The sequence below is a fragment of the Neomonachus schauinslandi genome, chromosome 16 (assembly GCF_002201575.2).
Source record: "Neomonachus schauinslandi chromosome 16, ASM220157v2, whole genome shotgun sequence".
NCBI classification, from domain to species: domain Eukaryota; kingdom Metazoa; phylum Chordata; class Mammalia; order Carnivora; family Phocidae; genus Neomonachus; species Neomonachus schauinslandi.
In genome coordinates, this window is record NC_058418.1 from 8,475,611 (window position 1) to 8,502,672 (window position 27,062).

The 27,062-nt window shown below is 45.4% G+C and overlaps 2 protein-coding genes across 4 annotated transcripts in view; both read right to left on the bottom strand.

Annotated features, from left to right (window-relative positions):
* Positions 1 to 27,062, bottom strand: part of SAE1 (SUMO1 activating enzyme subunit 1) — an 80,803-nt gene that overhangs the window by 22,830 nt on the left and 30,911 nt on the right. For all 3 annotated transcript variants that reach the window (XM_021681187.1, XM_044911477.1, XM_021681186.2), the window contains exon 6: positions 20,138 to 20,243. In XM_021681187.1, the coding sequence (XP_021536862.1) occupies positions 20,138 to 20,243 (106 nt within the window). The remainder of the gene's footprint in view (positions 1 to 20,137; positions 20,244 to 27,062) is intronic.
* On the bottom strand, positions 11,069 to 11,388 carry LOC110572802 (V-type proton ATPase subunit e 1-like). The gene has a single exon (XM_044911478.1). The coding sequence runs from the start codon at positions 11,386 to 11,388 to the stop codon at positions 11,143 to 11,145; it is 246 nt and encodes an 81-aa protein (XP_044767413.1). The 3' UTR covers positions 11,069 to 11,142.

A 27,062-nucleotide genomic window follows, 5' to 3' on the forward strand; every position in this document is an offset into this window, starting at 1 on the left:
CACACACACACACACACACACACACACACACACACACACACACACACCACTGTTGACACTGCAATTCTGAAGAGCACCTCTTCACCAGTTTCCAGATTATAAAATTGTTCCATTAAGATCAAATATTGTCAGGGATGGAGAGCTACTCTGCCAAAAGATGACTCATCGCATAGTATCAAAACACTGCACAAAATTAGAGTTCCAAAGTTGATTAACTTCATCTGAACCTTTTAATTAACTCAGGTTGTTAAAGTCTAAGGGAATGACATTCATCACTACAGATGATAGGCTAGTGTCTCTGCCCAAGTTCAGGACTTGCCCATGTAATGGAAAAAGGCAAACTTCAAAAAAGGAGAAACCAAGCACCTTTTCATTTGTTAGAAGAAAAACAATGTACATGCGAATATACTACTATTCTGAAAAAAGGAAATTAACACGCAAATTCAAATTTAAACTGAATCAGAGTATCAGATTCGTGTTGTAACAGAAATCTGGAAAGCAGCACTATTTTTTATTTATTTATTTATTTATTTTAAGATTTTATTTTTACTTATTCGACGAGAGAGAGACAGCGAGAGAGGGAACACAAGCAGGGGGAGTGGGAGAGGGAGAAGCAGGCTTCCCACTGAGCAGAGAGCCCGATGCGGGGCTCGATCCCAGGACCCTGGGATCATGACCCGAGCCAGAGGCAGATGCTTAACGACTGAGCCACCCAGGCCCCCATGGAGAGGGAGAGAGTCTTAAGCAGACTCTGCACTGAGCAGGGCTTGATCTCACAACCCTGAGATCATGACCTGAGCCAAAATTAAGAGTCCAATGCTTAACATAACCAAGCCATCCAGGCACCCCCGTCCCACAAAGCCTATCTTTTAAGGCAAAACATGAGGTCTCATGTTTGGTCAATTGCTCTTTCCAATAAATACATACCAAGGATGGTAATAACTAGAATTATTGTGATGATTTCACAGTGTATACAAATATCGAATCATTATGTTGTAACCTGAAATACAGTGTTATAGGTCAAGTACATCTCAATAAAAACAAATATATAAATAAGTAATGAGCACCGATTTTGTGCCAGGCCCTGAGCCGGACAGGGGAAAGCAAAACGCACACACTGCCCTCTCAGAGCATTTAGGGAAGGTGACAAAATTACATACAGAATAACAAAAAGTGGGAACCAGCAAAGGTGCTCTGAGAGAGCATTACTGGATGGAATGGGGCGGTCTCGCTGGGTGGAGCCATCTCATCCCCACTGGCCACCAGGCCTGAACACTGACCCTGGGCACACTCTCACCCTTGGCACATCCACGTGCTGCTTCAAAGCCAAGGGAGCTTTGAAACTGGCAGGCAGCAGCAGTAAGGAGCACAGCGCTGGAGCCAAACTGCCTGGGCTGGATCCCAATTTTTCCACTTACTATGACCTTGGGCCTGTGAAAACATCCTCGAGCCTCCTCTGTAAAATGGGAATCATTAAGAGCACTTCCCTTACGGGGTTTAAAGACTAAGTGAAGTAGTCCCCGCAAAGGAGCCCGGACAGCGCCAGGTGCAGCGAGAGCACCGGGTAAATGACAGAGCTCCAGAGCCGCTGCTCTTCCACAACCTCCATAAACCGAGCTTGCTCGCCCTCGGAGAAACTGACATACTTCGTCACTTAGCTCTGTTACCATCACTAACTCAGCTGTGAGCTCTGGAGGCTCCAGTGACCCGGCTCTGAGCAATCCTGATACTCTGCATACCCCCCGCCCTCTTTTTCCTCTAATACTCGGATCTCAGGGTATGATCTTACAGTCACTTGTGTAAATTCACTGTACAAGGACGGGATTTGTCTCCTCTGCTGGATTTTTGTGCTTGTGGGACAGAAACCGTATCTGCTTTGTTCACTATTCTCTACTTAATGCCTAGCACAGGGCATGCCCCATAGTGGGCACTGAGAAACTCTCCACTCGGGCGAAGGACGGACACCAGTCACACATGAGGGGCTCATGACAGCTGACACAGGATCCTCACCCACCCTTACCAGGCCTGTTCTTCTATTCAGAATATAGTTTTCAACATAACCAGGATGGATCTGTTCCTTACCATGTATTTACATATATGGTAGATTTGGAAAGTCCAGCAAGAAACAAAAAAACATACACAGTGCACCACATGTGTCCTCAAGAGGGAAACGAGATGAAATCTGGCTTTCAAGGCCAGGGGCGCCTGGGTGGCTCAGTCGGTTAAGCATCTGCCTTCAGGGGCTGTCATGATCCCAGGGTCCTGGGTTTGAGCCCTACATCGGGCTCCCTGCTCCGCGGACAGCCTGCTTCTCCCTTTGCCTGCTGCTCCCCCTGCTTGTGTTCTCTCTCTCCCCTTTCTCTCAGTCAAATAAATAAACAAAATCTTTAAAAAAACAAAAAGCAAAAAAAATCAAGGCCGTATCTGAGGGCTAAAGGTGCAGAAAAGCCAGCCTGCAGGCATGAAGCTCCAAGGAGGGACAGAGCTGGATTGGGGAAGGCAGGGACGTTTCAGGGAAGTCACTGTGAGTTTGGCTCTTGCAGCCTCCTGCCTTTTGAGGTGCCTGGTCATCTGTTCAGCTCAGTTCCACATTACTTGCCCCTTCTTTTACTTCACTCTTTAACCACAGAAACTTACAAGTAGGTGTGTGCATATATTCATTCATTCATTTTTTCATCCACAAACATTTCCTGAGCACCTGCACTCCAGCCTCACACCCCCTTGCTGGGGACCCAGAAGCGATCCAGACAGCACCAGGTCCTGCCATCCAGAGGGCACACTCATAATTCCTGACTGTCACGACTGTCACCATGGCCACACAGTACTTTGATCTCACTCTCCAGAGAGCCTCACCACTGGAGTGGCCTCCCCTGAAGACTTGCTCTGAAATGCCCCTTCTGAGCTCCAAGTCCTGGCCACCCTTTCACCTCTCCAGTGAAACCTGGTGTGGGACCTTATCGCATAACAGCTCAAAACAGAAAAAGAAAGCTGTCTCTTATTATTTACATCTCACTCTCTTCTGAAAAGAATTTGAAGCAGCCGCATGCAAGTTATTGGGGGGAGGGGTGGGGAAGGGAGTGCTATTTCTCAGAAATGACCTGAAAACAAGATGCCGTTTTTTGACTACCAAATTAAAGGCCAAGATTACTCACCTAAGCAAGAAGGCAGAGGGAACTGCTCTGTCACTGAGCTCTGGTGGGAGGGTAAATGCTCAGTAAACCATAAGAAAATGTGGTACTGAGGATCTTTACAAAGGGCCATGCCCCTTGGCCAGTGATTGAATTATGTATAAATGGTCACTACCATGTTATTTATACGACAGAAAATCTGGAAATGATATCAGATGGTAGGATGGTTACGTAAAACATATTGACAGATTGGAATATTATTAATCTATTAAAATTATGTTTAAGCAGGTTTTAGTCAGGGGCGCCTGGGTGGCTCAGTTAGTTGGGCATCCGACTCTTGGTTTCGGCTCAAGTCACAATCTCATGGGTTGTGGGATTGAGCCTCGTGTCAGGCTCCTCACTTGGCAGGGCGTCTGCTTGAAAGAGTCTTTCCCTCTGCGCTACCCCCAACAAAGATAAATACATCTTAAAAAAAAAACAAAAACAAAACCACACACCCTAATTTAGGTTAAAAAAAAAAAAATCCTACAGGGGCACCTGGCTGGCTCAGTCAATGGAGTGTGTGACTCTTGATCTCGGGGTTGTGAGTTCGAGCCCCACATTGGGTGTGGAGATTACTTAAAAATAAAACCTTAAAAAAATTCTATAAATCCTATATTCAGAATGCACTCCACTATGTAAAAACAAAACAGAATGAGGTAAGGTACAACTGTTCCCACCCCATTCTAGAGGTGGGAAACTGAGGCTTGGGACAGAGAGGCTCAGGGTCACAATGGACTCAAAGGTCACCACATTCATAACCTCAATGCTGTACCCCCTCCCTAGGAGCAGAAACAAGATAGGAGACATGCTAGTTCACAAAATAAAAATCACTTCAAATGGATTTGGCTCCCCACCCCAGAGCCCACCAGTTTAGAATAATGCCAACCACTCAGTCAGACTCCTGTCCAGCCAAATACTGATTCTCCTCTAAAAAATGTCAAGTGATTCCTGAGCTTGACCCTCACTTTGAAGCAGAACATTTTGACTAGTATGCAAAGACTGTATGTAACTTACAAAAAGAAGAGGACAAGGAAATTCTAAAACGCAGAGACAATTACGTAGAGGGCAAGCAGAGAGATCCACAGCCCCCCGCCGCAGGGCCCCTTCCCTCTCAGCGTTGCCAACCGCACCCTCTACTCACAGAGCGGTTCTGACAGAGCCCTCTGCATTCACACTCACCCTGCCTGGTCACAAGCAGCAGGGAGACAGGGGCTTTTCTCTAGCCCAGCACTTGAGTGGCACATGACCTTGACTCTGGGCATCTGCTGCTCTCTGCCAACGGCTCTCACCGAGGGAAGATGGCACAGGACATTCCCGTGACTGTGGTCTGACAGTAGGAGAAAAGATGGGAGGCGCTGAACAAGAACTGCAGCTGGGCTGGGGGCCCAAGAGCAGCTCAAACACAGGCTAACGCCGGGGGTGGGGGAGACATAGGGCTGCAAAGCAAACAACCAGGCAGGTCTCGCTGACAATGCTGCCCATTATTACAGTCTGTTCTCAGGGGCCTCAGGTTCCCATCTGCCAAAGTGGGATAAGGAAATGTCACAGGGCTCTTGTGAAATTCAGATTTGTAAAATGGACATAATGCCATTATTGGTGGTGCTAATATAGTCGACCCTTGAACAACATAGAGGTTTAGAGGCACTGACCCCCCGTGAACACGACAATCCACATATAACTTTGATTCTCCAAAAACTTCACTACTAATAGCCTACTGCTAGCCGGAAGCCTTAGTGATAACAGAAACAGTTGGTTAACAAATATTTGTGTTCTATCTATTACATACTGTATTCTTACAATAAAGTAAGGTAGAAAAAAGGAAATGTTATTAAGAAAATCACAGGGGGGTGCCTGGGTGGCTCAGTCATTAAGCGTCTGTCTTCGGCTCAGGTCATGATCCCAGGGTCCTGGGATTGAGTCCCACATCGGGCTCCCTGCTCGGCAGGAAGCCCGTTTCTCCCTCTCCCACTCCCCCTGCTTGTGTTCCTGCTCTCGCTATCTCTCTCTCTGTCAAATAAATAAATAAAATCTTTAAAAAAAAAAAAAGAAAGAAAGAAAATCACAGGGAAGAGAAAATAATTTTACAGTACTGTACGGTATTTATCAAAAAAAGAATTCATGTGTAAGTGGACCTGCACATTTCAAATCTGTGTTGTTCAAGGCTCCGCTGTAATTGAAATCTGACTGCGTTGGACAACACTTAGACACTTACTAGGTTTGGTGACCCTGGACAAATGACGGCCTGTCCAACAGTCAATAACCTCATGTGACAATGGACGATCATAATAAGATCTGCTCTCACGAGGGCGTTATGAAGATTTAATGGGATTGTGACACATGTAAAGCTCTTAATCAACAATGATGAAAGCACAACAGGGGCCGGGCCTTTGTTTAATCCCTGTTGTCCGATGAGGCGGACTTAGGGTTATGCCCATTTGTCAGACTGAAGAGCGGAGCAGTGCCTCACCAGGATGGGTTTTCTCGCCAGTCTATCCGCTGACGGCTATGAGGCACTAGACCGTCCTTACGGGGCACCTCTGCCCTTCCCCTCAGCTCTCTTCTCTCACATGGCACTGCCTTGCTTTCTGAATGACTGCGGTCTGCGTTCTCCACCACTGATAAGGCAGTGGCCCCAAAACACCCAAACAGAACAACAACCACCAAAAAAACCACTGCTTTTTTTCTTTCGCCCTTCCTACAAATTATTTTTAAACATCTGTGGTCATGACAGCAGCGAATCAACAAGTACTCGACTGCCACCCCCTTATCGGAACCCACTTCCCTGTGGCCGTCTCCTCCTCAGTGGTCCTTGTCACTGCTGGACACTGCTGAAACACCCAGTGGGGAATGCCAGGCCCGAATGGGAACGGCTGCCCTTGACCTGGTCTGCAAAGGTCACAAGTTCTAAAATAAGAAGTTCCCTCTGAACAGAACTCATCACCAAATCAAGCTGAGGCCGAGAGACAAAGACAATTACAAATCCTAAAAACAAGGAGTTAAGTAGGGAGTGCGGTGGGGCAGGGAGAATTGGAGGAGGAGGCATCAAAAAACAAAGTTTTCTAGAGTCTACAACAGGAAAAAAAATATTACAAAGCACCCACCATCAAGACACCTTGCAAAAGAATCCACGCGGAGAGGATGAAAAATGAGATATAAAATACTAGAAAGCTCTAGGGGCGCCTGGCTGGCTCACTCAGGAGCATGAAACTCTTGATCTCAGGGTCACAGGTTCAAGCCCCAGGTTGGGTGTAGAGGTTACTAAAAAAAAAATAAGTAAACCTAAAAAAAGAAAGTTCTAGAAGAATATACAAGAAATGGCTGTTTCCTCTGAAGTTACCTATATATTTTACTAATCTGTTTCATTTTTACAATTTAAAAAAGGAGAAAACAGAACTACTTTGAAGGCTCTCATATATATGATCATCGCAAGTATAAAGTTCTCAAAATCTCCATTTCTACAGAGGCCACGAAGTGAAGGGACTTGCTTAAGGTCAAGAAATATATGCAGAGCTGGGACCTAAACTTCTTCTTTCCATTTCCAACTCTGGAGACTTCAAGGTATAGGTGACTGAGAAGATTCTACGGGCAGGAGAAAGGAGATATGAACCCCAAACTTGTCTGGCTAGATTTACAAACCAAGAAAAGAGCCTAATCCCCCAGTGAAGGGCCCTGACCTCTCCAGCTCCTACCAGAGACAGGAGCTGCTGGTTGTTAACAAGCCCTTGCTCTCTGGACACAGAAGTTAAAGGCGTGGAAATACTTCTCCATCCTTTAGATGCTTATGGCACAGTCCTACAGCTACGTCTGGGTCTTACAGGTACTTCCAGGCTTGTGCCACAGTGGAGAAAAGGACTCAGGCAAATTAGCACCATCTAAGCAGCTTTACATGAGCCTAAAATAAACTAATGAAGCCACAGGTTAAGAATTAGCAAAATTCTGGGGTGCGTGGGTGGCTCAGTTGGTTAAGCATTTGCCTGCCCTTGGCTCAGGTCACGATCCCAGCATCTTGGGATCAGCCCGCATCGGGCTCCCTGCTCAGCGGGGAGTTTGCTTCTCCCTCTGCCTCTGCCCACCCCCCACTCATGCTAATAAATACAATCTTAAAAAACAAAACAAAACAAAAAGGAATTAGCAAAACTCTCCAAACGTAGGACAGGTGGCCTCAGCAATCAATCGACCCACACTGACCAAGCCCATTCTGCATCAGGCCTCTGCTGGACAGTCAAGAGACGAGGGAGCCCACAAGACAGCCCTCAAGTCAGCTCTGTTGTCTGGGGGTGGCATGGGGATTACAGAGGAAGGAAACCCAACTCAGATAAGGGGAGTTAGGTTCCTGGAGGTAGCACTGGAGCTGAGCAATGAGGGTTAAGTGGGAAGGGCTGAAGCAGGATATTCCAGGCAGAAGAAATGGAAATGTGTATAGAAATGAAGGGGGTGAAAGCAAGTAGTTCAGTAAGAGTGTAGGGTTCAAGGACGGCAGAAGGGAATGGAAAGGAGAAATAGAGGTCAGTGGGTCCCAGGTCTAGAATGCCAAGCCACAAAGTTTAAATTGTATCCTGATGGCAAAAAAGATTCATGGAAGGGTTTCAGTTTTTAGAAAGATCAATCTGGTGACTGAAAATGGATTAGAAGGAGGAGCTCTAAAGGCAGAGGCTGGTAAAAGGACCACAGCACTGATGAAGGCTGCCGGTGAGAGGCAGTCCTATGGGAGAACTCGTGGTCATCTGAATAGGAGGGAGGGAAATCAGGTCTCCAGTGAACTCGGGTTCCAGAGAGCACCACACAGAGTGCTGGGCTGGGGCTCTAGGTGAAAGGAGCCGCCAATCATGCATATGAACTTCACGAATGCTCCGCAGAAGAGAAAAAGGCAAATAGGCTGGAACAAAGTTAACAGCTTAATTTGGAGCACTGGCTTCCAACAGACTCATTCTGGCTCTGGGTAAACACAGACAGCATATTAGGACACCTCATCTTTAATCCACCCACAACCAAAGAGGCTCAGCAGGGGGAAGTGAGTTACAAGAGGCCACCACTGTATCTATGCCCTTTGCTCCCCTAGTACCTGCCTCCAAGCCACCATTTGTATTTTTAGTAAGTTCCTGCCCAGCTCCAGACAGAAGGTGAGTGTGACGTGTTTACATGCAAATACACCCCCTACAGTCTGCCTACCACTACTGCTTGACAGAGGAAATTCTTTTTTGCAGAGCAAAGGCCCATAGTGGAGGCCAAGGAGACTTGCTCATCATCTCCTACCTAATTCATCAGGCTTTGCTGTTCTGGTGATGTGCGGTATTTCTCCCACAGCAAGGGTCTCTAGGCACCCTATACAGCTCTTTTCCAGAGGAACTGTACATGCAGAATACCAGATTCAGACCTCCCCACCATCTGAAGAGATGACGAGGATGTGCTGTTAAAATATGCCATTCCTGGGGCACCTGGGTGGCTCAGTCGTTAAGTGTCTGCCTTCAGCTCAGGTCATGATCCCAGGACCGTCCTGACCGTGCTGGGCTCCCTGCTCAGCAGAGGCCTGCTTCTCCCTCTCCCACTCCCCCTGCTTGTGTTGCCTCTCTCGCTATCTCTCTCTGTGTGTCAAATAAATAAATAAAATCTTTAAAAAATACATGCCATTCTATGGACCCCGCACAGATCACCAATAAGCCCTTTGCAAGTATTACTCATCAGCTATCAAATAGCATTTTTCCAGGTGCTGAGAATCGGTTCATTTGGAGACTGTTTTTGTTTTTTGTTATTTTTAACTTTTTTTTTTTTTTTTAAAGATTTTATTTATTTATTTGAGAGCGAGAGCACAAGTGGAGGTAGGGGCAAAGGGGGAGAGGGAGAAAGAGAGAGAGAAAAGGTGAGGCAGACTCCCTGCTGAGCAGGGAACCCCACACAGGGCTTGATAACAGGACACGGAGATGACCTGAGCCAAAGTCAGATGTTTAACCAAGTGAGCCACCCAGGTGCCCTTATTTTTAACTTTTTTTTTTAAACATATAATTTTTTTTAAGATTTTAATTTATTCATTTGAGACACAGAGAGAGCGAGAGAGCGAGAGAGAGAGCGCATGAGCAGGGAGAGAGGCAGAGGGAGAGGGAGAAGCAGGCTCCCCATCAAGCCAGGAGCCCGATGTGGGGCTCGATCCCAGGATCCTGGGATCATGACCCGAGCCGAAGGCAGACGCTCAACCATCTGAGCCACTCAGGCGCCCCTATTTTTAACTTTTGAAGTAATTTTAGACATACAGAAAAACTGTACACAGAATTCCTGTATAACTTCATCTAGATTTCCCAAATGTTAACATTCTACCACATTTATCATTATTTCTCTATATCTACACATACTCATTTTTTCCTGAATGATCCAGCATTTGCCCCTAAATACTTCAGGGTGTATTTCCTAAAAACAAGAATATTCTCTCACATAACCACAAAACAATTATGCAAACCATGAAATTAACACTGACAGACTGTATCTAATCTATAGACCTTTTTCAAATTTTATCAACTGTCCCACTAATGTCCTTGAAAGCAAAAGAAAAGTCTTCCAGTACTCTCGAATCCAATCTAGAATTCCCCATTCCACTTAGTTATCGTGTCTCTTTATTCTCCTTTAATCTGGTACAAGAGTTCCTCAGTTCTTTGTGACACTTTGAAGAGTACAAGTCATTTACTTCACAGAATATTCTTCTATTCGAGTTGGTCTGATGTTTCCTCGTAATGAGACTCACATTACCCACTTTGGACAGGAAATCCAGAGTGGTGGTGTGTCCTTCTCAGTGCATCCTCTCGGGATGCATTCCCGGAATATCAACTTTGATCTCTCGGTTGAGGTACAATCTGCCAGGGTTCTCTAAAGTCTCTCTCTGTAATTAGTTAAAAAGTATCTTGGGAAGAGACATCTCTTCTATTTCACAGCAAACCTTTCCGTTAGGTTTAGCATCCATCAAGGATTCTTTTTTTGTTTTTAAAATTTTATTTATTTATTTGACAGAGAGAGACACAGCAAGAGAGGGAACACAAGCAGGGGGAGTGGGAGAGGGAGAAGCAGGCTTCCCGCTGAGCAGGGAGCCCGATGCGGGGCTCGATCCCAGGACCCTGGGATCATGACCTGAGCCGAAGGCAGACGCTTAACGACTGAGCCACCCAGACACCCCTCCATCAAGGATTCTTGACTGAAACAACTTTTACTGCTATGGTGATGGTCATACACAGATTTTTTTAACTTCATCGCTCCTGCTTTATTCTTCTATGAAAAAAAAAAATTTCGTCTCTGCCCCATTTACTTACTTATTCATTTATCTATCAGTATAGACTCATGGGTTCTTTTTTTTATTCAATGGGTTATAATCTATTATTTACTTGATCCTCCAACTGTCCCAGATTTCACCAGGAAGAGCCCCTTCAAGTTGGCTACTGTGTCCTTCTAACATGACCCATAATTCTTCCCCCCCACACAGAAAGCAGAAAAATAATTTATTCCAATAGATGGCAGAAATAAGAAAGTCATCCTGAAAATATACTTTGGTGCAATTCTGTTGGGACAGACAGTTCCTCTGAACATGCTCTCCTACTGACTGCCCCTTTGGATTCTGTCTTGTGACAGTTAAACACTTTGCTGATTCCCATGTTGTGACCAGGCAGGAGTCATCTTCAAATTCACAGGTTCCAAGGAGAGAGCAATGTATTTCTCAGAAGAATAACACCTTCTATCTCAGAAGAGTGCACAAACACTTTATAGAGTCAGCACAGTTTAGGTTAAGTAGGCACATAATTCGTCAAAATGTAAAAAAGGCGACAGGAAAAAATACTGCATTGTAGAATAAGATATTAAAATGTGGTGTGAATATTTAAGGCAGCTGATGGCCAAAAGAGGCATGTCAAAGGTGGTCTGGGTTTGGAGTTGATTTTGCATCTAGAGGAATTCTCCTCGTGACCTCAATGATGGAGCCCTGGAGAGCAGGTCTTCCTCCTTAAGGCCAATGATACTTGAGGTACCAAATGGTTTCATTTTTCAACTGTGGTCCAAAGAGAGGGTTGAGTTGGGCCAGAATTGCAATCAGCCGAAAGAGATAGCAGCAAACTGAACAGGTTACCAACATGGTGATGGTAACTCCCCGGTTGGGACCCTTAGGGATGAACCAGAGCACGCAGAAGCGGACAGAGCCCGAGAACACGTTCGTTACGATGAGAGGCACCGTAAGGCCGTTATACGCCATGGCTGCCACTGGAGCTACCAGCCCCTGCCCAGCCGCCTCACTTTGGTCCCACCCCATGACCCATCATTCTTTGAGCACATCTTAACTTTAACAAGCAGGATCTGGGCATGAAGTGTATTCATGGCTTGCTACCAGAGTGTCCTTGCTTCTAAGCCCTCTCAACAAACAGAACTAGGAAATACACATGCATAAATGTGAAGACACACACATACACACATCTATTTCTGTATCTACACAGAAAAACCATGAGTTCATCTGGTGACCCCAATTCCCATCTGATCTCACAGCCTTTCCCACCTTCCATACTTATAGGAACTCCCTTTTCTGGCAATAAAAAAAAACCTGATTCTCATTATCCACAATATATTTACCTATCTGCTCAATTCTAGAACAAACAGTAACTAGTTTCAGAATTGCTAACCCATACACCACTGTGAAAAACAAACCTACTAATTAGAGTTCGGTATTTGTTTATAGTTCTTTTTTCTTTAGTCTGAGGATATATATTCAAAAGCTACATGGGTTAGTTCCTTTTTCCTGCTTCAGTATAGTAATGGCGTCATTTGAAATAAATACTTAATATGCTGTAAAGTAAGAACACAAATGAGCGCAAAGCTGTGACACAGGACATGGGTACCCCCCTCCCCTGTGGCAGTTTCCCTCTAATTGGCTGGGCCTTCAGAAGCTGCGGAGCTTTACGAACATACAGATATGCCAGGCTCCCCTAGTTATTTTGAGCCAATAAATCTGAGCTAGGACCAGGGAATCTGTATTTTTCAAATGTTCCCTGATTCTGATATCCTATCAGTTGGAGAATGACTGGCTGTAAGAATAAAAGCCTAGGAGAGCCTGGCTGGCTCAGTCTCCGGGAAGACCATGCGACTCTTGATCTCAGGGTCGTTGAGTTCGAGTGCCACACTGAGTGTAGAGATCACTTAAAAATAAAATCTTAAAAAAAATAAAAATAAAAGAATAAAAGGCTTTTAAAAAGCAGGGCCCTGATGATCTCCCCTCCAGCCAGCTCTGAGAGAGTTTGTACTGGTCCCCTGCAGGGACTGCTCCTCTACCTGCAATCTTCTCACTTCTCTTCAGCCCCTAGCAAACACTTCTTCTTTAAAAGCCAGCTCAGATGTATTGTCCTCTGTGAAGACTCCTCGGCTTCCCAAAGACGGCCAGACCCCCCATTCCCTGAGCTCCTCGGTAGTTTATTATGAAGTAATTCACACATGCTGAAGAACAGAACAGCACAACACAACAGCCTTCTCTAGTGCCCTGTTACAACTCTCTTCACGATAAGTATTTGTTTCTCTTTTCCACTGGCAAGCATCTGATGAGGATTCCCAGGCACAGGATCTGACATTTAGCAGGTGCTCAAACAATGTTTGGTTAAGATTATTTTCAGCTTTAATTCTGTGGCTCAAAAACGGCCTAAGTACTTTTCCACGACTCATCAGAACAGAGACCGAGAAAGTTCAAATTGCCAAGGATTCTCTGCTAAGTAATTCTCCTTTTGTGATGAAGCCCATCTCTTCCTGCTCTGGGCTCAACCTGCATGTTATTGTTCATGCGGGTAAGTGAATGCTGTTTCCATACTAGACCTGATATTTTTAGCACTCCTGTTATGATAAACTCACAGTAACCTCAAAAAGAACAAATCAAAGTCAACTTTTTGCCACAGGAAACCAGCTCACGCTTAATGTTTTGCAACATGCCATGGGAGAATAATAAAAAGATGAGATCTTTTGCTCACAGATGGCGAGGCCAACTCTCAAGATAGTGGAAAAATGCAGCAGGAAGCATGCAGTCTGGCCACTATCTTATTAAGTAAACTGGAAAAACACTCGACACTCAAACCAGGCAAACACACACGCACACAGACACCACAGAGCAGCTGCTTCACCAGAGGCCGAACTGTGAATGGGGCAGTAAGAAACACCTGCGTGTGAGGGGCTGGAATCGAGCCTGATGGGTGCCTGAGAAATGGGCAGGCAAGAAGATCCTGCAGGGACACCAGTGGGCAGGCTGTTCTCCCTCTAGAGTGGACCAAATGATCAGACTAGCAAAAGCCAGTCACTCAGGCAAAAAATACTTACTTACGGAGCACCTACTATGTGCTCTACTGGGTGACAGTGAAACAAAGTCAGGTCCCCTATGAGGTTTTCTTGGGCGTGCACCATAGCCGAGCAAGCACTGCGACCTCACTAGGAATTCCTAAGGCATCATTAGGTGTGTAAGTCACCTTCCTAGAAGGACTCTTCGGAACAAATTCCAAGGACCAGGAAAAACTGAAAACAGCTTACATGCCTTTCAAGATGAAACTGGTCACAAACAATGGTACACCCAAAGGAATACATCATGCAGCCAACAAGACATAGGAGGTCACTCTATACATGCTCCAAGATCTTTCCATCTCACTTAAGGCGATCCAGTAGAAAAAAGCAAGCTGCTTTAATAGTTTGGTTTACATATGCACATGCATGATTATAACTGTTAATCATTTTCCAAGAAGACAGGAAAGAGTCTTTTTTTTTTTTTTTTAAGATTTATTTATTTGAGAGAGAGAGAGAGCAAGCATACAGTGGGAAGAGGCAGAGAGAGAATGCCAGGCAGACTCCATCCTCAGCATATAGCCCGATGCAGGGCTCAATCTCACGACCCTGAGATCATGAGCTGAGTCAAAATCAAGAGTCGGATGCTTGGGGTGCCTGGGTGGCTCAGTCGATCGTCTGCCTTTGGCTCAGATCATGATCCCAGCCTCCTGGGATTGAGCCCCGAGTGGGGCTCCCTGCTCAGCAGGGAGTCTGCTTCTCCCACTCCCTCTGCTCCTCCCCACTACTCGTGTGTGTGTGCTCGCTCACTCTCTCAAATCAATAAATCTTAAAAAAAAAAAAGTTGGATGCTTTTTTTTAAAAAGATTTTATTTCTTTATTTGACAGAGAGAGACACAGCGAGAGAGGGAACACAAGCAGGGGGAGTGGGAGAGGGAGAAGCAGGCTTCCCGCTGAGAAGGGAGCCCAACGCGGGGCTCAATCCCAGGACCCTGGGATCATGACCTGAGCCGAAGGCAGATGCTTAACGACTGAGCCACCCAGGCGCCCCAGAAGAGTTGGATGCTTAGCCGACTGAGCCACCCCAGATAGGCAAGAAATTCTTTCTAAATTGGAGATTTTTTTTTAAGATTTTATTTATTTATTTGAGAGAGAGAGAAAGAGGGAGAGCAAATGAGCACAAGCAGGGGGAGGAGCAAATGGAGAGGGAGAAACAGGTTCCCCACTGAGGAGAGAGCCCGATGGGGAGCTTTATCCCAGGACCCCGGGATCATGACCTGAGCCGAAGGCAGACGCTTCACCGAATGAGCCACCCAGGTGCCCTGGCAAGGAATTCTTAAACAGTTTCCCCCACAAATTGGAAGTGGGGAAAATGGGGAGGGTATAACGAAGAAAATTTACCCTTTTACACCATTGTGAATTCTTTGAAAACTGCTTACTGTGATACTTTTTCAAAAAAATAAAACTCAAGTGTCTCTTGGGGGAGGAGGAAGACTATCTGGGTCAGAATTCAGATAATCTTTGTGTCTAACACATATCTGAACCAGGGTTTTCTGTACTGTGGTGGTGATCCCATTTCTCTAACATGGAGAGCTCCTGATTTACAGTTTAACAAAATCACTTAGCTTAGAGGTGCACATTACAGATGTAAGGAGCACAGTTCATGGATCAAACAGACCTCATGGTCTAAATCCTGGTTCTGTCTATAAAACCAAGCATATGCCCAAGCAAGTCACAGCCACGCTCAACCTTGGTCTCCTTAAAGAAAATGGGACAGCAACTATATTTCAAAGGTTATCACAATAATAATGAGAATATGTCAGATGCTCAGCACAGTGCGAGGTAAAGCATCAAGCCGCGTTCAGTACACAATAACCATTCTTACACACCACATGAAAACCACAGTAGTGCCTGTAAAGTCGACCACTCAACCTGGATATTCCCTAAGGCCATCCCACACACTGAAGTCAGACGTTACCATTGTTTGATTTTATAATAACAAAACTAAGGCCATTTTAGAATTATATCAATTTCAGGTGTGCAAACCTTGACTTAAAAAAACAAACCAACTCTCCTCAATATGTGATTGGAAAATGTTCTGAAGAGAGTCAAAGGAAAATATTCAATAGTCTAGAAGCTGTGCCCCGGCACTCGTTTTTCACATTTACCATCTCAGTACATCTCTTAGAGCCAAGGGAAGGCAGTGCTATCCCCTAGCCCCCTCAGCCCCAAGTTAGGAACCTAGATCTGAATGAAGCTCATGCACCAAAGGTTAAGCCTCTTGATAAGGCGGAGATGTGATCTGAGCTCAGCTCTGTCAGCCTCCAAAGCCATGCTTTTTCCAAGACACAAGACTGTATCAGTCTCTACTCAGGCTGTACTTTTATTGCCATGGTTAGCAGTCAAAACAGTCTGGGCAAAAAGAATGCTTCTAATTAAAATCAAACTTTGGGACTACGTGGAGGATATTGTTTGAATTAATTAATTTTTTAAAAATCACAAAACAACACCCCCCAAAACAAAACAAGAAATAACTTCTAGGGCGCCTGGGTGGCTCAGTTGGTTAAGCGACTGCCTTCGGCTCGGGTCATGATCCCGGAGTCTGGGAATCGAGTCCCACATCGGGCTCCCTGCTCGGCAGGGAGTCTGCTTTTCCCTCTGACCCTCCCCCCTCTCATGCTCTCTCTATCTCATTCTCTCTCAAATGAATAAATAAAATCTTTAAAAAAAAAAAAAGAAAGAACTTCTAGAATTTTTTTTAAAGAAATAAAACTAAGTTTTCTGGTATAAGTCATGAGTCAATGAAGTTGTTAATTATAAATATAAAAGTAGAGGGACGCCAGGGTGGCTCAGTCCATTAAGTGTCTGGCTTTGGCTCAGGTCATGATCCCCGGGTCCTGCGACCGAGTCCCACATAGAGCTCCCTGTTCAGCGGGGAATCTGCTTTTCCCTCTCCCTCTGCCACTTCCCTTACTTGTGCGCTTGCGCTCTCGCTCCCAAATAAATAAATAAAATCTTTATTTTAAAAAAGATACAAGTATAAAAGTAGAGAAATACAAGCCACAGGAATGATATTTTATTAGATTCACTGATTATTTAGACTCTGAAAAGATTTTCAAGACAGGCTGGCTGACTTAAGTCTTATCATTTGAGAAGCGAGGAAACAAAATCCTAGAGAAGCAAGTTATTTGCCTAAAGTCACAAAGACCGTTAACGGCAAGTGTATTTGGCAGAAGGCAACTTCACATGTGGAAGCTGCTATGCTTTCCTGCATAAATCCAATGAGGTCAAATTACGGGAGAATCCCATAGCTCCATGAATGGCTGAGCAGAAAATCAAAAGGAGTATTTCCCTGGATATAAGATTAAGATGATACACCCACAGAGGATCAGCTTCATATCTACAAGCAGAGGGTTCTAAGCTGCTGGAATAACCAGGGAAAGAGATCACGACAGCCATTTCCCTCTACTTCCAGAACTTTAGTCCAGCAGGCAGCCAAGGGCGTTAATAAGTATGCATTCGTAGAGGAGCTCCCCAAAGCCAAGCCAGGCCCTCGTGCTCGTTGCATTTGGAGCACTCGCAGTAGTTCCAATTGCAGCCCCTCTGGAAAGATACAGCAGAGCTCAGAGAGACCAACTGACCAAAAAATATCACTAGAATGTGTGTATGACACCACGCAAGAAAGGTTAGAACCTGTCACCTGCTGCAGAGAGAGAGGCTCAGCAAAGGCTGTGATGGATATCCAGAAAGAGCAGTGGGTGTGGTGTGAAGGAACTAGCCCCTGGAAGAGTCAGGAGACTTGGGATTGAGATGCAGACTACCACCATTTTGTTCTATGACAATGGCGAGTCACTTCCCCTCCTGTGCCACTGAACGGGTTCTGAGGCTTAGGGAAAGTGGCCTGATGATGTGGACTTGCCAGTCAGCAATGAGGGGCCTTCAGCCACACATGCCACGGGTGAGTGGGGTGGGGGGAGGAGTAGAAAGCCCCTTCCTGCCACTCCTGGCCTAGAGGATATGTGGGCCTGCCTCCTTTTATAATTCTATGACTGTTAGAGAATTGTACATGTAAAGTGGTTAGGAGGGTAAATTTTATGGTATGTGTTTCTTACCATAATAAAAAAATTTCTATGACTATTAACTAACGAACATCGTTTTAATCACCAAACCGAAGCCCTGAAATTGAAACTGGAAAGGTACTGAGTACTGTTTAGAAGAGAGAAGTATACATATGGGAATGTTTTATCCAACAAAGTGTCACAGGCAGAAAATTAAAATCTAGTAAGATTGCTGCCATGATAATACCTACTCAAGTATGGAATTAAGGGAAATTGAGTCAATCCCAAAATTTCTACACAGTTGCAAAGTACTCATGTCAATAACCAAAAACCCAAACAAACAAAACAAAAACCCACAACTGGGCGCCTGGGTGGCTCAGTTGGTTAAGCGACTGCCTTCGGCTCAGGTCATGATCCTGGAGTCCCTGGATCGAGTCCCGCATCGGGCTCCCTGCTCGGCGGGGAGTCTGCTTCTCCCTCTGACCCTCCTCCCTCTCATGCTCTTTGTCTCTCATTCTGTCTCAAATAAATAAATAAAATCTTAAAAAAAAAAAAACAAAAAAACCCACAACTTCACAGATAACACAGGTCTCTAGGATTTCCTTGCTCTGTGCTGAGCCTTTTGTATGTATACCATCCAAGTCTTATAAAAACCCCCTTGAGACGAGTGCTAATAACACCCCCATGGTCAGAGGGGAATTTGAGTAAGCCTCAGGGAATTTAACTCTGGCTCAACATCACCCACCTAGAAAAATGACAGAACCAGGACTGAAAAACCAGATCTGTTTTCATTCCAAAGCTCCTGTTCTGAACAACCATGCACCAAGCATGCCATATGGGTCACAGTAATGAGGCTACCGCTTCTTCCTCAGGACCTGTCTACTTCCCCAGCCCCTTGTAACTTCTAACAGTGCTGGCCAGCAGCACCTGGATTTAAATATACACTTTCCCCCACACTGTGGCCTCCCACTTTGGTGATGGGCTCCTGAGGGCAGGGATGGCCACAGGCCTGGGTCTTAATCAGTCTGTCTTTTTTTAAAAAAGATTTTATTTACTTATTTGACAGAGGGAGAGAGAGAGAGAGAACAAGCAGGGTGAGGGGTACAGGGAGAGGGAGAAGCAGACTCCCCACCAAGCAGGGAGCCCGATGCGGGGCTCCATCCCAGGACTCTGAGATCATGACCTGAGCCGAAGGCAGCCGCTCAACCGACTGGGCCACCCAGGCGCCCCAGTCTGTGTCTTTTAAAACAACTATAAATGGGGGAATAGCAGCTACTCCACATGAGTGTAGCGAGGATTCCATAAGCCAACACCTACACAGCACTTAGGATGAAGGTAGGCTGCTGTTTCCCACACGGCCTTAGGCTTCAAAGACCTGAGTGGTTCAGGGCCCTAGCTGCAGTCTATGTTCTCTCAGGTAAAACACTGAGACTCTCTGGGTCTCTGTTTCCCCACCTCAAGAAACCAAACTGGGGAGAAGTCCCACTCTGTCTACCGCACAAGGGTGCTGTGTTGATGAGCTGGGAGGAGAAAATACTCTAGAAACTGCAAAGGGTTAGATTAGATGTCTTGCCCTTGGCACTACTGACATTGTGACATTGTGGGCCAGATAACTCTTTGTCACGAGGGGCTGTCCTGTGCCATGGATATTTAGCAACATGCCTGACCTCTCCCCACCCTACCTGCCCCCAGCCTGAACAACCAAAAATGTCTTGACACTGCTAATGCCCCCAGCGACCAAAACCGCCCTCGGTTGAGAATCACCAGATTTTGGTAAACTCAAATACCAGTTGACTCCTTGTATAAGCAGCAGTAAGAACCACTCAGGTTATACCCCCAAACCTTTACAAATTAATGGCTACTGTTTACTGAGGGCTCTCGATGTGCCAGGCAGAGTGATTAGCTTCTCCCAATGGCCCAGGCCCCGTGCTCAGGCTGGACTAGAGACGGCACTGCCTTGCTGTCGTATCCTAGTCCAGAGAAGGAGGTATTTTCTGAGTCCTAGCCGACTCATGTGCCTAAGACTCATTCCTACCTAACCCACTGGATGACTACCTTACCTCCTCACACTGGATGATTTCTATACAAATGGATATTAAGTGCTCTAAACTAGTTTTTCCCAACTCTCCCCAACCTGGCTAACACCACTAATTAACAGGAGGAAAGCTTCATTCCTAGCTAATTAGCCTCATCTGATTTTCAGTTTATGAAGGAAGTTTTATGTATTTCCCTTTGAACCAATATACATAGTGCCTGGGGAGGGAGGAATTATGTGTAAGCTATCACACACAGCCACCATCTCTCCTGACTTGAGGCAGGGGGTGTTCCTGGAGTCTGCACAGACCCAGCCCTGGAGAAAGGAAGGCTGAAGACTATCCAAATGCAACCAAAAGTGCTTTGCAAATTTGACAAATAAAAGTGACATCTCTACCTCAGTCTCCCTGAGAATGGTTGAGGGTTATGCAGAACTCAACAAGGGGCCACATCTCCATCCATCTGGATGTTCTCGAGTGGCCACGGAGAACCAGCCCGTGAGGAACTCGACTAGGGGCAAACATCAAGAAACCCCCTGGACTCTGCAGCCACAGGTGCAGAAATCAAAGCACAAAGTGCTCACCGGGAAGCTCTGCTCTGAGTCCTCACCTTGAAGGAGAAAGTAATCCGAAGTTGTACGCTTCAGAGCTGCCTTTGCTTTATCACTGCTCCAGTCCACTTCCAGCGCTTCCTTAACGGAGCAAAAGACCACCTTCTGCTGAGAAAAAGGCAAAATTGCTTAGGGTAGTAGGCCCTCACCATCTAGGAGAAATGTCATTATTTAAGGTTTACTGTTCATTAAAAGCAGCTGAGGACCACTCAAGTCCAATAAATTTTAATTGAGCACTTACTGTGTGCTCCTCTGGGTGCTGGGGACACAGCAATGAATGACATGTACTCCCTGCACTAGAAGGAGTCCTAGCAAAGCTAAAGACCCAGTTCCACTCTGGCTTTAACTCTGGCTGTGTTCACACTGCAGAAATTCTTGCATAAGGGAACAAGAGTGTGTGTCTAAAGCTATTCAATAAAACATTCTTTGTCACAGCCAACAAAAAAATTAAACGTGTCTCATTAGAAGAATGGTTTGAGGATAACAACAGCAGTAAATAACAGCAAGAAACATAAGCAAGGGCTATGAAACAAAAGCTCCAGGCTGTGGGGCTGGAGATGGCATTAGCAAAAGGCCTATAGTAGCAAGAAGCATTGCCGAAACCTATTAAAGCTAAATGAAAATTATCTTGAAAAATGCCAGCACATATCTATATTTTAAAATATAAACAATTAAATATAAGTAAGAAAGTCATTTTCCTTTTCCTTTCCTAAATCGTTCAGTCCAGAAGCCATCCCACTGGGACTGAGGAAAGGCAGGGAAGAGTCAGGGCGGGGCGGTGCTGGGTGGCCTGCTGCAGGGGACAGAGCAGAGCTGGGTAAGAAGGGGAGCAACCCGGGGGGGGACTGGGAGACTGACTCCAACCAGGGATGACTTTTTTTTTTTGAAGATTTTTTTTCCTATTTATTTATTTGACAGAGAGAGACACAGCGAGAGAGGGAACACAAGCAGGGGGAGTGGGAGAGGGAGAAGCAGGCCTCCCGCGGAGCAGGGAGCCCGATGCGGGGCTCGATCCCAGGACCCCAGGATCATGACCTGAGCCGAAGGCAGATGCTTAATGACTGAACCACCCAGGCGCCCCACCAACCAAGAACTTCTGCAACAAGTGAACACACAGAGAACCTAGGTTTCTCACTGTCAGAGAAAAGAATGAGAATTATGGAAAGGGAAAAAAAATAGAATAAAGCCTGTGGTGGGTTATTAGTGTGAACTCATTTTCAATACATACAGGCAGACAAGGAAGTAAATGCAGACGCAAGCATGTGTGTATGCACATACAAATACTGAAGAGCTGCATCCACAGACAAAGCATCAAAGCAATGATGCCCTGGGAGCAGTGAGCACACCTTACCCCCAGATCTTGGTTTCTAACCCCCAATGAGAGAAACATTTCTCTCTAGAGAAATGGCTGATTTCGAAGCTAGGGCAGGGAGAGTATGACAGGAGCCCAAAACATCTTACTGTGCCTGAAACAAGGAAGTGTGCCAAGAATGATGGGGACGTGTCAAGAGGAAACAGGAGCCAACATAAAGGAGCTCCCACTGGTCAAACTGGAACACTTTGTGGGGGGAAAAAAAAATAGTAATAGATTATAACACTTTAAATAAACTAGAATCCTTCAGTCATAGATCTAAAATCAACTCATTGATAAAGTTTGATGAATAATGAGGTATTTACATATTTTCAAACAACCTCTCCAAAAATTACTGGAGGATAATTATAGGGAAAAGAGGAATTGTTTTCAAAGGAAAAATCTGGCGGACATAATTCTACTCAAACAATCAAAATTAACATTGCCAGTAAAGTAGCATATGGAAACCAGGACCAGACCACAGGATGGGGTGAGGAGCAACCCTGCTGTGGTAGGTTTCACAAAGGTGTGAAGCTGCAATCTAATCATGAGGGAACAGCAGACGAACCCAGACTAAGGAACAGTTTACAAAATAACTGGCTTGTAATCTTCAAAAGCATCATGAAAATCTAGATGCATGCATAATCCTGAACTGAATCCTTCTGTCATTAAGGACATGATCGGAACAACTGATAAAATCTGAATGGGGTCTGAGGATTAGATGGTAGTGATGTCTCCATTTAAATTTTGATTTTGAAGTTAACTTGTGATTACGGAAAATGCCTTCTTTGAGAAAATACAAATATTTGGGAGTGATGGACGGAGCATCATTTTGACACCTTATTCTCAAATGGTTCAGGAAAAAAATGGTTCTCAGTACTAGCCTAGTTTTTTGTTTTTGTTTTTTTTTTTAAAGATTTTACTTATTTGAGAGAGAGAGAGAGAGCACATGAGAGGGGGAGGGTCAGAGGGAGAAGCAGACTCCCTGCTGAGCAGGGAGCCCGATGCAGGACTCGATCCAGGGACTCTAGGATCATGACCTGAGCCGAAGGCAGTCGCTTAACCAACTGAGCCACCCAGGCACCCCTGTACTAGCTACTTTTACGAAGCTTAAGATGGTTACATGTGGGGACGCCTGAGTGGCTCAGTCAGTTAAGCATCTGCCTTCCGCTCAAGTCATGACAATCCCAATGTCCTGGGATCGAGCCCCATGTCCGGATCCCTGCTCAGCAGGAAGTCTTGGCATTCTCTCTCTCCCTCTCCCTCCACCCCTTCCCCCACTTGTGTGCTCTCGCACTCTCTCTCTCAAGTAAATAAATAAAATCTTAAAAAACAACAACAACAACAAGATGGGGGCACCTGGGTGGCTCACTCAGTTAAGTGTCTGCCTTTGGCTCAGGTCATGATCCTGGAGTCCCGGGATCAGTCCCCACATCGGGCTCCCTGCTCAGCAGAGAGCCTGCTTCTCCCTCTTCCTCTGCTCCTCCCCCCACTCATGCTCGAGCTCTCTGTGTCTCTCTCTCAAAAAAATAAATAAAATCTTAAAAAAAAAAAAAGATGATATGTGAGTATGTATAAATAATTTCAAATTTCCCGAGGTATGGGGTCTCTTTTTCTGCTTCCTTCTCTCACCACACATACACACCACATACCCACCCCACTCCTCCAACCCCAGATATTTAAAAAAGAAAAGAGACAACAGTACCAAGATCTATCAGTTCCCAGGCAATTGACACTGCTTGCTAAGGACCAAAATGGAACTGACAGATGAAAGCTCAAATGACTAGTGAAGATGAAAAAGTCATACGGTTTTTAAGGTGGTTTTCTATTTCCCCATAATCACTCCTTTGGGATTTAAATCCACTGTAAAAGTTAATATACAAAATGTTTGTACTGCCCTCAAACCTTTTGGTCAATGAATCTGTTTGACCTCAAAAGTCAAGTGAAATAGCCAGCTGGGTGACACTTATTGCCTGACACAGACTGCCAGACCCCTCTTAAGAAGTCTTACAACACGGGGGCGCCTGGGTGGCTCAGTCGTTAAGGGTCTGCCTTCGGCTCAGGTCATGATCCCAGGGTCCTGGGATCGAGCCCCGCATCGGGCTCCCTGCTCTGCGGGGAGCCTGCTTCTCCCTCTCCCACTCCCCCTGCTTGTGTTCCCTCTCTCGCTGTGTCTCTCTAATAAATAAATAAAAACTTAAAAAAAAAAAAAAAAAAGAAGTCTTACAACACAGATACAGCCGTCACCAGTATGGTCGGAGAATGCCATCACGACAACAAAACAAACTCTCATGAGGTCTCATAAACTACCCAGATTTTATTTTATTTTTTTAAGATTTTATTTATTCATTCATAAGAGACAGAGACAGCGAGAGAGGCAGAGGGAGAAGCAGGCTCCCCGCTGAGCAGGGAGCCTGATGTGGGAACTGATCCCAGGACCCTGGGATCATGACCTGAGCCGAAGGCAGACGCTTAATTAACCATCTGAGCCACCCAGGCGCCCTACACTACCAAGATTTTAATTCAGAATTTTTGTAGTTTGCCTGGCTAAGAATCCACTGATTTGGGGCACCTGGGTGGCTCAGTTGGTTAAGCGACTGCCTTCGGCTCAGGTCATGATCCTGGAGTCCCGGGATTGAGTCCCGCATCGGGCTCCCTGCTCGGCGGGGAGTCTGCTTCTCCCTCTGACCCTCCCCCCTCTCATGTGCTCTCTCTCATTCTCTCTCTCTCAAATAAATAAATAAAATCTTAAAAAAAAAAAAAAAGAATCCACTGATTTGTTAGGTTACAACGCTATGACAAATGAGGAAAAAAAGTTGTGTTTCAGAGTCTCAGTCCCACACAGGTCTACCTCTAAACTTTCAGGGCCTGGGGTGAAAATACAGGTGGAAACCCATATAACACTTCTACATATTTAGGTATAAATCATACGAACAGGCTATTAAAAAATAAAGTGTAGGGGCGCCTGGGTGGCTCAGTCGTTAAGCATCTGCCTTCGGCTCAGGTCATGATCCCAGGGTCCCGGGATCGAGCCCCGCATCGGGCTCCCTGCTCAGCGGGAAGCCTGCTTCTCCCTCTCCCACTCCCCCTGCTTGTGTTTCCCCCTCTCGCTCTCTGTCAAATAAAGAAATAAAATCTTTAAAAAAAATTAAAAAATAAAGTGTATTATATTCTCCTGCCTTAACAAATAAACTTTCTTCATTACTACCTGGAAGACTGGGTTCAAATTTGGAATTCTCACACTCCTTGGGAGTTCTGTGCCAGAATGAGGTGCACTAGGAAAGGTGGTCCTCTTTCCCCCTCTTTCTTCCCACCTCTGGCTCTGTCTCACAGTGCAAGAGGCTTTGCACGTGAGTGTGGCCACCCAGGACATCCTTCCCCACTAAAACAACTATTCTTCAGGCCTAGGCATGTGGACCTTTTTGTAAGGTTTGCACTCCGGAAGAAGATCAGGGAAGAAGCCCACAAAAGCCTGGGAAGTAAGCCTAGGGTTGTCTGGGCAGGAGATTCCAGGGGTCCCAAGTATCCACAATGTGGTCCAGAACTGGGGAAGTGGGCGAGATGGGCCCAGGTGGACATATCCCCTTAATCCCACGGAATCCTCACTCTACTAGAGGAAGGGCTAGAAGGAGACCAGAGTGGGACCTTGTAGAGCACTGGGACCAAGGATACAGGCCCTCTTCCCTCCCCAGGTCTCAGGGCAGAACTACTCGAAATTTTGCCAGTAACTTGTGAACTCACACAAATGATGTACCTCTCTTAGGCCTGTCTGTAGCAGGTAACTTTTAGGGAAGTTTTCTGATATTTGGGGAGGAGGATCCCAGTAACCTTATCTGAAATATGTACCAGCCCTCCAGCCACAGGTGACAGAGCCAGAGGTGGGCACATGGCCCAGGCCACACCAACCAGATTCTTTCTCCTGGGAATTGAGAATCTGAAAGTTAATAACAGAGACACATTAATGGCTGGAAGGGCTCTTCAGAGAAAACCTAAATTCCTGCTGTCTCCAAGTCTCCCCTGCTGGCCTGGTCTTTACCCTTCTCGTGTCACAGTAGTTAGTCAATGCTTCTTGTGCTACTGCAGCCTGAATCCAATTAATGTCCCATTTTTCTGGTTCAAACTACTTAAAGTCTATTTTTTTTTAACTATTTTATTTTTATTTATTTATTTACTATTTATTTATTTATTTATTTATTAGAGAGAGAGAGAGAGAGAGAGAGAGAAAGAGCATGAGAGGGGAGAAGGTCAGAGGGAGAAGCAGGCTCCCCGCTGAGCTGGGAGCTCGATGTGGGACTCGATCCCAGGACTCCAGGATCATGACCTGAGCCGAAGGCAGTCGCTTAACCAACTGAGCCACCCAGGCGCCCCTACCTAAAGTCTATTATTGTCTGGGTGCCTGGCTGGCTCAGTTGGTGGAGCATGTGATCTTGATCTAGGGGTCATGAGTTTCAGCCCCATGTGGGGTGTAGAGATTACTTTAAAAAAAAAAAAATAAAAAGAATAAAAAAACAAAACTATGACACCTAATCTATAGTACAACAAATGCAAATGGTGGTACCCATCTTGCCCACCTCGCTGACACTGGATTTACGACGAGAAAAATATGCCTAACAGCATCCGCAGTAAATGAAGGGTCTTCAGATAAAGCCCCCAGCAATATGTGCCAGGGAGCCACAACCACCAGAATGAACACCCTAAAACAGGTAACTTTCGCACCTCACTCAGCCCCCCTGCTTCTCCCTGCCTGCAGCTCATGGATCCCTCTGGGTACAATGCCTGAATTACTTCCCTCCACTATCCATTTCCGTTCCTAGCAATTCTGAGCCTTAAGGATTTCAAACTGATAGTCTAGTTAAGACTAGTAACAAGCCCTCTTACACCTCTCCCCAGACAAGTATCAGCTTCCGGAGGCAGGGATCACAGTGAAAGACACAGCACTGCATAGAAGAGAATGTCAGTAAATATCCGTGAGCTGATAGGATCCAACCTGTTTTTCATTTGCCAAAAGCCCAATAGTAAATATAAAAGATGAATTCTCCCACACAGTCTGACAGCCATCAAACTGTAGGGCTGTGCTGAGCCACTCTGAACAGTGGGCAAGTGCAAAGCCATCAACGCAACAGGAGCCTGGCTCAACGCACCGAGGCAAAGCGAAAAGAGAACTAATACAGCCCCTTACAACCACACTCTCCAAAATGGACTATCTGCTCCTATGCTTATGGAAAATATGTTGAGCAAAGAAAGCAAAAGACAGTACGTTTATACGTCATATATATTAGATTGTTATGTATGTCTCATGTTAATGTATGTTTATTAAAGCTCCAATGTTATCACACATGCAGATGAGTAGAAAGAATACTGAAAGGAATGTGACAGTCATTATTGGGGAGCAGGGTTCACGTTTTCTCAACTTGTTCTGAATTTCCCACATTTGGGGACTGTAAACACATTTTACTTTTTTTTTTTTTTAAAGATTTTATTTCTTTATTTCAGAGAAAGAGAGAGACAGTGCAAGCATGAGGGTGGGGGGGCAGAGGGAGAAGCAGACTCCCTGCTGAGCAGGGAGCCTGACG

Bases quoted from the DNA above. Each gene is read 5' to 3' on its own strand.
- LOC110572802 (XM_044911478.1), bottom strand. From the start codon at position 11,388: ATGGCGTATAACGGCCTTACGGTGCCTCTCATCGTAACGAACGTGTTC.